The following is a 16,356-nucleotide window of genomic DNA, read 5'->3' on the forward strand; positions in this document are numbered from 1 at the left end:
ATTATAATACCAATTTCAAAACAAATTGAAAAGCTGTGGGTGTAGGAATCCTGGGGTTTTTAATTTCTTAATTACAAAATATTAAAAATTTAAATGATTTCTCATAATTTTGGTAGGTTGGGCGTTATATAACTTAAGATGTTGATTTCATGTAAAATAGATAACTAGTGGGAAGCAGCTGCATAGCACTGGGAGATCAGCTCAGTGCTTTGTGACCACCTAGAGGAGTGGGATAGGGAGGGTGAGAGGGAGGGGCAGGAGGGAGGGGATATGGGGATATATGTATACATATAACTGATTCACTTTGTTATACAGCAGAAACTAGCACTAGCTAGCATTGCAAGGCAATTATAATCCAGTAAAGATGTTAAAAATAAATAAATAAATTTAAAAAAATAAAATTCTACCTTAAAAAAATGTTGATTTCAGCTGAAAATTAACTGTCATCTTCATAGTGTTTTATTGCTTCTAGTAACATGCTTATATCCATTCTTTATGCCTATGGTTCCCTGTCTTGATTGCACGCTAGAATTCACCTGAGGAGCTTTATAGAAATACCTATGTGCAAGTCTCACACTCAGAGATTCTGATTGAACCATTTAGGAATGGGTCCTGGGCATCAATATTTTTTTAAAGTTCTGTAGGTGATTTTAATATACAGCTAGGGTTGAGAACCATAGCTTTTTTTTGGGTACTTACTAAGTACAGTTGGGTTCCCAGCTCATCAATTTTGCATCTGCTAAAAAAAAAAATTAAAGAGATAAAGAGGAAGAGGAGATAAGAAATGGATCAAGGTTATATAGGTAGGTAGACACCTATTGTGTAAAACAGTTATCCTCGTGTTTTTTCTGGGAATGGTCCTTAATAAAACCAAAATATTTGGGCATGGTACGTTAGTGCCTGTAATATGGTACTTTGCTTTGTATTACCACTGTGTACTCATCTTTCATCCTAAGAGGTAGAAACTCCGTTAGGAGGTATATTCTTTGTATCCCCTACAGCCCCCAGTGCTACACTTTGAAAAGATGTAGGTATTCTAAATGTTTACCACATTGAAGCTGGTTTTTAATCACTCTTCAGAACTAGGGCTAGTTATTTTACTCTGTTTTTCTTTTTAGCATTGTAAGAACTTTGTAACTTTGGACTTCTCTTTTTCTTTGGTTTCCATGATATTGCACTTTCCTGGTTTTCCTTCATTCTTTGTTTCTTTCCTCCTTTAGGAACCACCCCCACCCCCCAAGTTCTGAGCCCTTCAGGTATCTTGTCAGCTGTAGAGAAACAAGATCTCATTTCCTTAGTGATTCATTCTCCTGATTTTAGTTACTAGTGTAAATGATGTTTATGTTTTTAAAACTATTACAAAAGTTTAAAAATATACATAAAAGTGAAGAGAATAGAATTATTTAAACTATATCCTAAAAAAAAAAAAAAAACTATATCCTAGATAGCATATTATTTCAATGTCAATACTTTGTTGTCTCCCAAAACACTGAGGATTATCGAAGTAACATTAACGCCTTAATAGTTGATTTAATATCTGGTCTTTCTGTAAACCTGATGTCTGATTACGTATTTACATCTCTATCAAGGCATCCTTCTTTAGATGTTATTCCTTTTGCATACACTCAACATGTTCAAATTTTTTTGTAAATCAGTGGTTCTTATTTGGGGGTAATTTTGACCCCCCCGCCCAGGGGACATTTGGCAATGTCTGGAAACAGTTTTGGTTGTCACAACTGGAGAAGGGTGGATACTACTGGCATCTAGTGGGTAGAGGCCAGGGATGCTGCTACACATCCTACAATGTGTAGGGCAACCCCACAACAAAGAATTATTCAGTCCAGCATGTGAGTAGTGCCCAATTTGAGAAATGCTGCTGTAAACTGATCAGTTTTTTAAACTTTTTATTTTTGTTAACAGCACTGCCATTCTTCACATTTCTCAGGGTTGAAAGTGTGTGTGTGTATGTGTGTGTGTGTATACTCAAGAGAGAAAATACTGTTTCAGTCAAAGCACATTTCTACCTTTCTGTGTTCTTTTTTGCCATGGCCTGCTAGTTATTCTTTTCTAAAGTATCATTCCCTTGTTCCTGTTTCCTTCAAATCTGTCTTGCATATCCCCACTTTGACCTGCCCAGAGATACCATTTTCCCTTCAAGATCTGGCTTCTTATTGCCTGCTGAATTAAATATAAACATTTTTGGGTGGCTTCAAAAGTCCTCCATCATGTAATTCCATTTCCTTACCTAATAGAATTTATTATTGTTAGGCAACAGTTATTAAGGGTTGACTATAAGGACTACTAAGGTAGATGTTAGAGATCTAGCATGTTAGAGTTATGACTTATAAAGACATGTTAGTATAATCCCTTGATCTTATTTGATTATTTCCTAATAATCCCTATAGCATTCTTTATTTTTCTTATTACCTTCCCATACTGATTTCTCATTTTGTGTCTTTGTTCGTGTTGATTTCCTCTTCTGGCATGCCCTCCTTTCTCACTCTATTCATAGCTAACTCCTGTCCTTAGGGCCGGTTTCTGTCTCTATCACAGCATCATGAAACTGCATGCTTATGAGGTATGAGTATCTTAAAGCCTAGTCATAATTGTCATTTGATCCAAATTCTGTACTAAAGGAATGCTATAGATAACAAATATTGATAGTATAGGATTTAGATCAAGAAATAAACTCCACGGCTTCCCTGGTGGCTCAGTGGTTAAGAACCTGCCTGCCAAAGCAGGGGACACGGGTTTGAGCCCTGGTCCGGGAAGATCCCACATGCTGTGGAGCAACTAAGCCTGTGCGCCAGAACTACTGAGCCTGCGTTCTAGAGCCCACGAGCCACAACTACTGAAGCCTGCACGCCTAGAGCCCGTGCTCCGCAACAAGAGTAGCCACCGCAATAAGAAGCCCTTGCACCGCAACCAAGAGTAGCCCCCGCTTGCCGCAACTAGAGAAAGCCCGCGCGCAGCAACGAAGACCCAATGCAGCCAAAAATAAAATAAATAAATTTATATATTTTAAAAAAAGAAAGAAACTCCAAGAACTGGGACCATCAAGGATGGAAGAGGTGGAACTTAAGTTGGTTTTTGCAGGACGAGGGATCAGTACAAAAGAGTACACTCTGGGCTGGAAGAAGCTCTCCCCTCGCCCCAAGTTACCGTGAATTTTTCCCTCCTTTTGACTTCCCAGTGACTGGAGTCACGTATTAATGTACAGTGTAGGAATTAATTGTTGGCTTATTATTTAATGAGTATTAATTTGGTCTTGATAAACTAAGGTATTTGTGATCAGAAGCCCTGTGATACTCTATCTCCCTAGAGCAGTGTTACTCAAAGTAGCCAGTCTCTTATAGTCTTGCAGCTTGTGCTAGAATATAAATCAGTGCATTGCTTTCTTTGTAAAGAAAGTCTTGCTGCTATGAAAAATTTAGTGTGCTTAATAGGTTTACATTCTGTTATAAGCTTATTTTATCACAGGCTGGTAACCAACAGTTCCTCAACCAGCACTGGTCTGTGGACCACACTTGAGTAGCGTTGCTCTGCAGGAGTTTTACACTTTGAATTGTAACCTATAGACATTTCACATTTATACCCAGTGTTCTATATGTGCATACACAGGTACACAGCCAAAACTAAAGTTTCATGAAACAGTTTTAACCTTACTATGTGTGACATGCTCTGATATTTTCTCTTCAGGTTTTTTTTGTTTTTGTTTTTTTAATGGTGATTGTGACCTTCTAAAGGGATTTTAAAAAAACACTGCTATTGTCACTAGACTCATAGTAGATACTCAGAAAATACTAGAGGTTTTTTTTAGCAGTGATGAATTCTTAAAAGGGTTGAGCCTTAACTTTAGGATTGCTTTAAAGCAGATTATTTCATCAGTACTTACTTGTCTGTGGCATTTTAACTAGAATGAGTATAGAATGGATTATATGAAATTTAAGATAGTCAGATGATGTAGTGAATACTGTTGCTATCTGAAGGCCAGAGATGGGGTGAGATGAGATGATGGATGGCCAACAAGGACAAACTGCTTTCCTTTCAGTGTTGCCAGCAACCTTGGCAGTGGTTGGTGTGAGGCCCTAGTTAAGATATCAGGACCAGTTTGAATGACAACAAACTTCAATCTTTACTTTTTTGCTTTTTAGTCATCACTCTGTGGTTCAGGTCATCCAATCTCTACTCCTTTCTTTGGAAGGATCAGAAAAATGTCAGAGAGAGAGAGAGGGGTATATATGCCTTCCATTTTCTCCCTATTGTCAGCTCGTTTTCAGCACTGCCTGTATTTCATTTTTGGAGCATTGCTGTTTGATTAAGGTGTTGTTCTTAAATCTTTATCAGGTTTACACATCTTAAATTTTTTTTTTAGGAGAACTTTTTCTTACATTACTTAGTTATTTTATTTTTTGTACTTACAATCCTTTTTGAAGTATAACATAGTTTTAGTGGGTTATATGTTGTATTTAGTTCTAGAGCTAAACAAATAGATTTTAAAATTATTTGAGTTCTGTAGTTATTGAACATTCCTGTATAAGTATCAGTGGGTTTGTTTTTACTGTTGCAGCCAAAATAAGGAAATTGTAAATCCATTCAGTCATTCTGGCCTTAAGTTATTTTATGCCAGTCTCTTTTGAAATTTCTTTAATGGCAAAATGCAGCAGAATGACTTATCAAAAATTTAATACATTAAAGTTTACATACATTTAAGTTGGATATGTATTCTTTGCTTTCTCATATGATTAGGGAAAAATACCCTTTACCTTGTGCTTTGATTTCTGCAGAAGTATATGTGATTGTAGAGGCTAAAATAGCAATTAAGGCAATGCTGGAAGTATTTTTAACACCAGGCATCTTATTTGACAGCATAACGTATAATTTAATGAAGGAAAATGGAAACAACTGTGGTCCTTTCATGACATTATCAGAGCAAGTTCTTTATTTCAGCTGTTCTCAAAAATCAAATAAGGACAGAAAAAGTAACTTTAAAAAAGCACAATCTTTTTCCTGGAAACCCTCATTAAAACTTTGTTGTATCATAATCTTATCCCTGTAGTTTCCATTGGTGTGTCTGATCGGTTGTCACTCAATCGGAGTCCTGTCATTCTACCTTTGCAGTGTCTCTAGTATCTGTCTGCCTCCTCCATTCCATCTCTACTGCCCTAGTTCTGACCTTCATCATCTTTCCTTAGGATCATTATTATGGGTAACTAATGTCTTCCTTATCTCCAGTCTTTTAAAGCCTAACCTTGTACTGTTAGTTTAGATCATATAACTCTGTTCTTAGAATCCTGCTCTGGTTCTCTGTTACCTTTAGAAAACAAAGTAAATGCTTTAATGTGACATTCACAGCCTTCCATTTATCTGTTCCTAGACTATTTTTCAGGCCTTACTGCCTAGCAAATCCTTGTTGATTCTGTATACTAGCTAGTTCCTAAAGATGTTCTTTACTTTTTTGACATTTTCCTCAAACTCTTTCTCATCTCTATCAAAAGCCTTCTCTCACCAAGACTCACAGAAATGCTATCTCTTCCATGATGCCTCACAAGATCCCTCTAGTCATACTTGATCTTGTTAATTTTTCTTATTGTGCATTATTTGTAACTCTTCATAGTTTGATATAATACATGTTGTATTAACACTGCTTACAACTTTCTCTTTCACATTAGCTTTTTAAACTTTGTGAGGAAATGGATCACATCTAATTTTTGAGTTCCTGGGAGCACAATGTCTTCTGTACAGTAGGATGCCTGTGAATGTTTGAATGGAATTTAACTTTGAAATAGCTAATGATTTATTATTTTAAGTTGCCTAGGTAGCATATATAGTTTTTATATTCTTTTGTCTTGTAAAGATCCAAGCTTTAAAGGTAATGATGAGAAAAAGATTTGACTGAGACATATTCTAGACCTTCATTTTAGAGGGTTCAAATAAATAGCTTTCTTTTCCCAACCAAGAAACCTAATTGTCATGAATCAACAAAATAGACTCTACCTGACTTTTTGAATATGTGTCCTGTGGTTAGACCACTAATACTTAAGATGCAGGTAAAGGATAGAGTAGGAAAAACAGATACTGTCAGACTGGTACAAGGTCACTCTGCCTAACTCTGGCATTAATCCTTATCTTAGTACATTTAGTGTTGCCAGTAAAAAATCATTGGGCTTTTTGGAAATTACATTTCAGGAGCTAGCCTATATCAGGGGAGCATATGTTGGCTTATTGTGGTTGAGTAAGCTTAAGATCCTAGCTGAGCTAGGTGGGGGCAGAAAAGTCAGGAATAACTCTTGTTACTATTATCTTACTGTCCTTTAGCCCTCCTTAATAGTCCAAGCTCCAACATCCCCTGCCCTCTGCCACCATGGTGTCTGTTGTGGCATCAATAAGGACTCAAGTTTCCTTAAGCACCTTCCTGAAAAGTTAGTTTCTTGGCCTTACTGTGCTTTCCCTTAGTCAAAAGTATTATTTCTCAACTGTTGCTTATGTTTCAGTAGAAATCATGTTCCTGAAGCACCACTCTATCCCATCATTTTCTTTTTCATTGCCAATTTTTTTTTTAAGTTATCTATAGTCTGCTTCCATTTCTTTATTCCTTAATGCTTGTACTCTTGCTTCCACTCACACCACTGTATGGAAGATGTGCTCAATGAGGTTATATATACTAGGCTCTTAAAATATTCCAGATCTGTTTTTTTCTGAATGAGTATTTAAAAACATATATATTTTATGTTTGCTTGTTTCAACCATAACTTCCTAACTTTTACATCTCTCTGGGTATTCTTTTCATATTTGTAGACAATTTATTCATATTTGCATTGTTATATAATTGCTTTCTTTAAAACTTTTTGATGAAATACATTAAGTATATTACATATTATTTTATGTTATAAAAGCCTGATAATAAAATGATCATCTGTACAAACTATTATATGTAAAATAAGCTACAAGGATATATTGTACAACAGGGAATATAGCCAATATTTTGTAATAAATGGAATATAACCTTTAAAAATTGTGAATCACTTGTGAATTGTGAATCACTATATTGTACACCTGCAACATATAATGTTGTACATCAGTTATACTTCAATAAATACATAAAACAAAACAGTCATCTCTGAGCATATGTGAACATACCACCCAACTTGAGAAATAAAACCTTACATATCGCTGAAGCTCTTTGTGTGTGCCTCCCTTATTGTATCTTCTACCTCTCCAGAAATAGAATTTTATATTTACCATTTCCTACCTTTATAAATTTATCTGATTTGTATCCTTAAGCAATATATTGCTCAGTTTAGTTTGTTTTAAAACTTCTTACAAATGGTGTCACGTGTCAACTTTTTCACTCAGCTTTAGGGGGATAAGCAGGGGTTGAGGAGGTGGTGAGCATGGGGGAGTAGGGAATGTTCTCTTGTTAAACTGTTTATTCTGGAAGGTCAGGGACCACTTCTTATGTATCCTTCGTGTCTTTAACATGTAACAATGGTTTTTTACAAGGTAAGACACTCAATACTGTTGTCTGTATAAGTATGAGGAAATCCAGGGGATCCCTATCATATTCTGTAATGGATGCTCTTAGCTGTTTTGGTGGTGCATTGTTGATGAATTATATACCTAATCAAGAAATGAGAAAGTATTAATATTTAATATAAAATGTGACAAGAATCAAAGCAAATTGGGGTGCTTTTGGAGTTTCACATAGGTGAACAGAAGCCTTTTCGCCCCTAAAGTTGTACCTTACTCAGCATTTTAGGATTCAATGTTCATTGATGTCCATTCGTCTAATAATAGTGAACTGATAGAATGAAGAGCATTAAGGTAGTGGAAATAAGTGACAGAAAAAAAATTGTAATCTCTCTTTTCTTTAAATTGGAAGTATAGATGATTTACAGTGTTGTGCCAGTCTCTGCTGTACAGCAGAGTGACTCAGTTTTACGCATACATACATTCTTTTTTTATATTCTTTTCCATTATCACAGGATATCACAGGTTTATCACAGGATATTGAATATAGTTCCCTGTGCTATACATTAGGACCTTGTTGTTATCCATTTAAAATATAATAGTTTGCATCTACCAGCCCCAAATTCCTAGTCCATCCCTCTCTCTCCCCCACTCCCCCTTGGCAACCACAAGTCTGTTCTCTATGTCTGTGAGTCTGTTTCTGTTTTGTTGATAGGTTCCTTTGTGCCATATTTTAGATTCCACATATAAGTGATATCCTATGGTATTTGTCTTTCTCTTTCTGACTTAGTTCACTTAGTATGATAATCTGTAGTTGCATTCATGTTGCTGCAAATGGCATCACTTTGTTCTTTTTTATGGCTGAGTATTCCGTTGTATATATGTTACCACATCTTTATGCATTCATCTGTCAATGGACATTTAGGTTGTTTCCATGTTTTGGCTCTTGTGAATAGTGCTACTATGAACATAGGGGTGTATGTTTCTTTTTGTATTATAGTTTTGACCGGGTATATTCCCAGGAGTGGGATTGCTGGATCATACGGTAATTCTATTTTTAGTTTTCTGAGGAACCGCCATACTGTTTTCCATAGTGGCTGTATCAAAAAATGTTGTAATCTCTTAAATGTATTAATGCAGCTCTTTATTCAAATTGTAATTAGTTCTTTACAACTGAAGACCTTGTATAAATTTACTTGGGTTCCTGAAGTTTTCATTTGGTGACACTTACGATCTTGTCAAGATTCCCATGTAGTGTGCTCCGCTGATCTGCCCCATCTGTATGCATCCCTGCATAGGTGTACACACACACACACACACACACACACACACACACACACACACACACACACACACACACACACACACACACACACACACACACCTTGTTACATACCTAGCCTTTCTTCTTCATTTTTTTTTTTGACTACCTCAATCTTCCCAGTCAGAATTTACCAGAGCAGATGAGAAAACAAAGAATGTCATGAAACATCAAAGACCTTTTCAAAGTAAACCAAAGTATTTGGGTGTATTCTACCAGAAACATGTTCATACATCCCCAGCTTCATATAATGTGCCCTGGCTATCCCTCCCCCCAACTTGTTTCCTTTTGTAAACTGGTGAGAAAGAAATATTTTTAAATGAAACTTCCTTCTGTTTGTAAACTATACGTTAATGCAGATTTAACAGAAGAAAAATATAAAAGCTTTTATTATTCTGTTCCTTTGACAGGAAAGATTCCTAATACTTAATGCAAAATGATACAAACTAATTCATTTCGTTAATGAAAATTTGGAGGGGAAAGTAGATTGTTTATTGATACCCTGTATATTGAACTCCGAAAATAAATATTCAAGATAATTGAAAATTAACTCTGTTAGCAAAGGACACAGTTTAGGAGGTTTGTTTGTTTGTTTTTTAAACTGCTCACTTGTTTTATTGTTAATGAGGAAAACTAATGGGATTATTTGTGTTCATTTTGTTTCAGAAAAGAACTACTTTTAATGAAGTACACCATCCATTGTGAAAGTGGAGAAGTAAAGATTATTCATCATGCCTGCTGTGGCTTCAGTTCCTAAAGAACTCTACCTCAGTTCTTCACTAAAAGACCTCAATAAGAAGACAGAAGTTAAACCAGAGAAAATAAGCACTAGGAAGTGTGTATACTTTGCTAATTTGAGTCATATACAGGTATCCCCCACTATTCAAAACTAGAGTGTTCCTATGAAGCCTTTTGTAAGCCAAAATGGCATAAAGTGAGGAAACAACTTTTTTCATGAAAGCAAAAATCGCCTCTGTATTTCTTTCGATTAGTAAAAAAGGTACTTAGGTGTTCTGTAAAAGCAAAGTGGTGTAAAGTGAACTTTTGAAAAGTGGGGGATAACTGTTAACTTTTAGTTCATTTCCATTTTATTAAATGAGTTAGAGAAGTTCCTAATTTTATCTTGGCAGAATACATATATATTCTGCTAATAAGCATATTATCTGTTTTCTGGACAGTATGTTACATCATAAGTTTAAGAGGTGAAGACTGCAAGGATTCTACAAAACTCATTCAGCCACAGTTAATGTCTTTTCCTAAAACAGTGTAAAAGTACTTCTTAATTAAAGATCATTTTTATCCTTGTGTATTTCACATATAAGATCTGGTTCTAGCATAGTCTTTGATTAAAAAAGAAGAGATACGTATTTTTTATGCAGTATTCAGCAAAGTATTTATACCAATTTGACATGAAGTTTTAACCTAATGATTTTTTAAAATTTATTTTACTTGTTTATGGCTGCATTGGGTCTTCATTGCTGCACACAGGCTTTCTCTAGTTGCAGTGAATGGGGGCTGCCCTTCGTTGTGGTACACTTGTTGTGGAGCACAGGCTCTAGGCACGCGGGCTTCAGTAGTTGCGGCACGCGGGCTCAGTAGTTGTGGCGCACGGGCTCTAGAGTGCAGGCTCAGTAGTTGTGGCGCATGGGCTTAGTTGCTCCACGGCTTGTGACATGTTCCCGGACCAGGGATCAAACCCATGTCCCCTGCAATGGCAGGCAGATTCTTATATATCCTCTTTTTTTTTTTTTTTAAGTCTTGTTTGTTTGTTTTATTATTTATTTATTTGGCTGTGCTGGGTCATAGTCGCGGTACGTGGGATCTTTGTTGTGGCATGCATGTGGAATCTAGTTCCCTAACCAGGGATCAAACCCAGGCCCTCTGCATTGGGAGTGTGGAGTCGCTGCACCACCAGGAAAGTCCCCTAATGATTTATTTTATGTATTTTTATTTTTCAGGGCATGTAGTCTATCTATGTTGGGGTAGACTACATGTTGAGGTAGAGGCTAGAGATGATACTTTCCTGATAACAGTTGCAGAATTTGTCCTGAGATAAAATATAATAGAGATGGAAAGGTCCAGCTATTTTGATATTTACTGGAAGTTATTTTGCTATAAAAATGGGATATCACTAAAATTGTTAACTTGTTGATAGTTTTATTTCTGTTAAGGAGGGGCAGGAGACAATAGGGGAACTTTTCCTCTGAATTTATTTTGACCAACAAAGGAGAAGATTTAGAGATATATAACTATATTATTATAGAGCTGGGAGTAAGAGTTTCAGAAAGAAAGGTGGGTCTAGCCAGCCTTACACCCTACACTTGAGGTAAGCAGATTTTAGAAATCGGGGAAAACAGGTGTTCTGTGGCTGGAGATAAACGTGAGGCTCTAACAAATGATATGTATGATCCCAAATGAACCTGTGAAGAGGCATCTTAAACCTGTGTTTGCACAGGAACATCTTTATGAGTCATTTTCTAGAGGAAATAAACAAGATGGGAAGGAAATAAAACATTAAGGATGAAGACAGGAGAGTAGTAAGAACTTTAAAGAAGGTCAGGAAAGAAAATCCCAGAATGAACTAATATTCGTAAACATTACTAAGTATAAAATGGGCTTTTGAAAAGATCTTTGGGTGGGGAAGGGATAGGAAGAGTAAGAGAGGGATTGGCCTACTTCTTGAGCTTAGTTGGTAATGTTGATGGGGTGATAGAGAAAGTAGCGCTGTTTAACTCACATTGAATGATTTTCAAATAGAAAATAGTGAGAAGGGTAAAACCACCTTGAAGCTTTCTCAGAGAGCTTCATCTAATCTTAAAACAGATAAATCTGTTTTAGCAATGTCTGGTTTAGCTCTAGGACTACCCTGATCCCACAGGAAGTGGTATGTTGGCCTAAATGTACCACCACAACATGTAGCACTATTCTAGAGAATGCTAGAATCCTTTTAGGATATTTGGCTGTTTCACTGGACCCACAGTGACATTGCAGCCATCTCAGCTGGGCCTGCTGCTACATATGGGCCCATGAGATATACATGCATCATGATGAAAGAAATTTGGAAAAACCTAAGGACTGTTGTACCCACTCCTAAACTCTTAGAGAATCTCCTTACTAGCTTTGGTTTGATTTACCTCTATCCTGGAACTTTGATGCCATGCTTAACAGGGCATGCACACTGACTGAAATTGTCCTTGTGTAGGACCATCTTTGGTCTTAAAGACCAGTTTGGCCCTGTTCCTTTGTGTGGTGTTCTATCTAGTTCCTTGGCCTGACCAACTTCATCACTAATCCATGTCTCAATCGTAGAGCACAGTTTGAAAAATATAGAAAACAAGATGCACTGATTTGTAGAAATAAGTTATTGATAAAGCATATGGTGTATTAGCATTGGCACTACAGCTTAGTTGCCAAAACTTTAGTCCTAAGTAAATGAATTCCTCTTGCAGAAATGTCTGTTTTATTAATTTGCTTTCTGAAGACTGTTAAACCAGGAAAATGTCCTTAGAATGAATGCCGTAGTGGACTTCCCTAGTGGCGCAGTGGTTAAGAATCCGCCTGCCAATGCAGAGGACATGGGTTCGAGCCCTGGTCCAGAAAGATTCCACATGCCGTGGGGCAAGTAAGCCCATGCACCACAACTACTGAGCCTGCGCTCTAGAGCCTGCGAGCCACAACTACTGAGCCCACATGCCACAACTACTGAAGTCCACACACCTAGAGCCCACGCTCCACAACAAGAGAAGTCACCACAATGAGAATCCAGCACACTGCAACAAAGAGTAGCCCACGCTCTCTGCAACTAGAGAAAAGCCCACGCGCAGCAATGAAGACCCATTGCAGCCATAAATAAATAAATTTATTTAAAGAAAAAATAAATGAATGCCGTAGACCCCTCAAATTATTTTACTGAAGTGGAATTTTAAGATGACATGTTTTTAGACTTTAAATCTCTTCTCTTTTCAGGGCCAGTGAATCAGAGTGCAGTTCAGCCATTGTGTAGAAAACTCTAAAAGATTGAACTCATGTCCCCTTTCCTGTCCCTAGTTTCTTGAGTTTTTAGGTGAGGAGAATTTTATATCATGGTTAGAAAGGAGTAAGGAGAATTGAAAAGTATTTGTTTTAACATTAAAATAATAAATATTTTAGCTCCCCTACTTCAGTACAAGTAGTATGCAGCTATGTTCTTTATAGAGTATGACTATTATATGGGTGCCGGAGGACCATTTGCCTCAGGATTATCTATTGTAGCAAATCTTTTAAAACTGGATTTAAAAAAAAAAAAAAAAAAAAAACTGGATTTAGAATGCATTTTGTACAGTTTGGTGATATACAGACAACTATTAATGAAACATAAGTATTTAATTGTAGTATAAGGGAAATTTTCATGTTGCATCCAAACTTATATCTAACTTTGTATAATCCTGAAGTACTGCAACCTAAATTATGAAATGTATTTTATTGAGTCTCTGTGGACTTTATACATGACTTTTTTCCCCCAGATGTCAAGTGTTTTAATTACTTTTTCTCTAATTTTAAGTTATGTACAGAGTGCCCTGAAGATCTTCAAGACCGCAGAAGAAAGCAGATTAGATCGTGATGAGGAAAGGGCCTATGTGCTATATATGAAATATGTGACTGTTTATAATCTTATCAAAAAAAGGCCTGATTTCAAGCAACAGCAGGTACCTTTTACTTCTATGTTTTTATTTGCTAAGTTATTTTTACACAGTGGAGCTATTGATCTCTAAAATTTTTAACTAATACTGAAATTTAGATATTGTGTAGCAGCAAGTTCAAACTTCTGCAGATAGAAAAAGCAAACTAAAGATTTTGTTTCATTATTTGCAATATATGTGTATATGTATGGTTACACTCACACTATATACACATACTTAATTTGCTGTGGATTGGTACAGGTTTATAGCAACATACAGACTCATGATTAATCTTCTGTTGTAATAAATCACTGCCAGGTCAAATAGAAGGATTCAGTTTACTCATGCATTCAATAAGAAAAATATGACTATAGTTGTACTTTTTCAAGGGTCAAGGTTTAGTCACTTGTTTTTATGTGACAGCTTTTTATATTTAATTGACACTATAGCCATATTAAAGATCTCAGTTTGCAACATTAATGTTGATTAATTTATTTAATTTAGATATTCATTTTTATCTATTTATTTATTATTTTTTGCTTTTAGTCTTTTGAGCCAGGTGCCTTTCTTCCAATTTGCTGAAGTGTGAGGAGGGAGGGAGTATGGGAGAGGTATAAATGGGTAGAGAGAACTGATGACTAGGACAAGTGTTGCTAGAGAAGAGGTTGCATTTTTATTACACCAGAAACAGACAAAAGAAGAAAATAGAGAGTGGGTTAAAGAAATGGGAAGAATATTGTGTTGGTGTTTCCACCGTTACCTAGGAATGATCTTGCTACTAGAGAATAATAGCAAAATACTGCTTATAGATTTCTTTCCTGGTAGACAAGTCATTTTATTTTTTTGGCCACAGCATGTGGCATGTGGGATCTTAGTTCCCTGACCAGGGATCAAACCCATGCCCACTGAGTTGGAAGTGTGTATGGAGTCTTAACCACTGGACTGCCAGGGAAGTCCAAGACAAGCCATTCTTGAGTTAATATTGAGATTTTTATTTAGTTCACTTTTGGCAGAATTGTCTTGCCTCATTAAAATTTTTTTTTAATTTGTTTTATTTATTTATTTTTGGCTGCGTTGGGTCTTCGTTGCTGTGCATGGGCTTTCTCTAGTTGCGGTGAGCGCGGGCTACTCTTCATTGCAGTGTGCAGGCTTCTCATTGTGGTGGCTTCTCGTTGCGGAGCATGCACTCTAGAGTGCAGGCTCAGGAGTTGTGGCGTGTGGGCTCAGTAGTTGTGGATCACGGGCTCTAGAGCGCAGGCTCAGTAGTTGTGGTGCACAGGTTTAGTTGCTCGGCGGCATGTGGGATCTTCCTGCCTCATTTAAATTGACTTATAGAAGTGAAAAAAAAAAGTTATCTTATTCTTCGAAATAACCTTTTTTTGTCCACAGTAGTGGGACTAATAAAATTTCTTTCGGTTGTTGGTTATGGGATAACTTTAATGTTTTATTTAATGGTGACAAATGATGGCTGGTGTTTCTTCTCACCAGCAAAATTATGCTGATAATCTTTATGGGGTTTTAGATCTAGCTTTGGAAAGGTAGCTCCTTGCATTTGGAGATTCATCTTCCTGTCTACAAATGGCTGGGTTGGTCCTGCCCTTGGAACATTCTTGGACATACTTATCTGCAGATAGAGACAGAGACTTGTCTTGCTCACTCTTTGATGGTTTTTACAGTATCTGTTAAAAAGATACTGCTTAGAGCCAGGATACGGTTCATGTGTTTAATACTTTCTGTCATCACTGATATTTTTCCTAAACCCACTGGAAGGTTTCAGAAAACAACAATGATGTAGTGGTCATTTTACTCAGAGAGTCTTTGAGTCATGTTGTTTCTGCCCAACATAAAATTGAATAAAAGCTACTCTGCTATATACATGATCTATGGGATATGAAGGACTACCCACAACTAAAAGTTTGGCTTAGGGCTTCCCTGGTGGCATAGTGGTTGAGAGTCTGCCTGCCGATGCAGGGGACACGGGTTCGTGCCCTGGTCCGGGAAGATCCCACATGCTGTGGAGAGGCTGGGCCTGTGAGCCATGGCTACTGAGCCTGCGCGTCTGGAGCCTGTGCTCCGCAACGGGAGAGGTACCACAAAATAAAGTAAAATAAAAAAATAAAAGTTTGGCTTATTTATGAGATAATAAAGAGAAACCCAGTGCCGGAAGACCCTGGTGGCATGACAAAAACATCACAGACTGGGGTAGAGTAGACCTGGGTTGGGAATGTGCTCTCTTACTTTGGGCTCTTACTTCATCTTTCCTGAGCCCCCCAGTACGTTCATCTCTAAAGGGAACCTCCTTGGTGGGTTGCTATAAGAATCGAAGATAAGTCTTGTATTATCATTCCTGTCATACTATAAGTATTCTATAAATATTGAATGGGTGAATGAATGAATGGTGGCAATTATTCTGCTTATTACTATTGTAAATGTATATTTTATTTATTAAAACATAAATCTGAAAAAAAACATAAATCTGAACCCTGTCAGAAATTAAAAAAAAAAAGACTGCTTAAAAAGAAGTGTAAAAGTATTTACTGAAATAAATATTTTTGAAAGATTTGCGAATTTGGAGAACTTCGGAAGTTTTGGTGTTTCCTTTTTTGTCTGTTGTGGTAGGGCCAATTTTTTATGTACTTATTTAATTTTTGCTTTATTTTTCTAACTTACTGGTTACTTTTTTTTCTTTGGCAAGATTGGGAGTGGTTTTGTAGCTACCTTTTTTTTTTTTAACTTGAGAAGGTTGGGAGTAAATTTTAATCAGTAAGAAATTTTTCCATTTCCACAGAGTATCTATTGCATTTCCAAAGAGAGTATCTAGTTGAAAGTGGCAGGAGTTGTTCGGGTTAGGAAGCTCCCTGCAAAGGCTCAAGTAACCCAGCCTGTTACTTCATACGCTGTAGATGT

At 36.7% G+C, this 16,356-nt stretch overlaps 1 protein-coding gene across 5 annotated transcripts in view; it reads left to right on the forward strand.

Annotated features, from left to right (window-relative positions):
* The window catches only part of USP8 (ubiquitin specific peptidase 8), a 98,766-nt gene that overhangs the window by 41,980 nt on the left and 40,430 nt on the right, over window positions 1-16,356 (forward strand). For all 5 annotated transcript variants that reach the window (XM_079912618.1, XM_079912617.1, XM_079912616.1 and 2 more), the window contains 2 exons: window positions 9,458-9,626; window positions 13,332-13,476. In XM_079912618.1, the coding sequence (XP_079768744.1) occupies window positions 9,523-9,626; window positions 13,332-13,476 (249 nt within the window). In that variant the 5' untranslated portion in view covers window positions 9,458-9,522. The remainder of the gene's footprint in view (window positions 1-9,457; window positions 9,627-13,331; window positions 13,477-16,356) is intronic.

This window comes from Stenella coeruleoalba, assembly GCF_951394435.1.
Source record: "Stenella coeruleoalba genome assembly, chromosome: 2".
Taxonomy (NCBI): domain Eukaryota; kingdom Metazoa; phylum Chordata; class Mammalia; order Artiodactyla; family Delphinidae; genus Stenella; species Stenella coeruleoalba.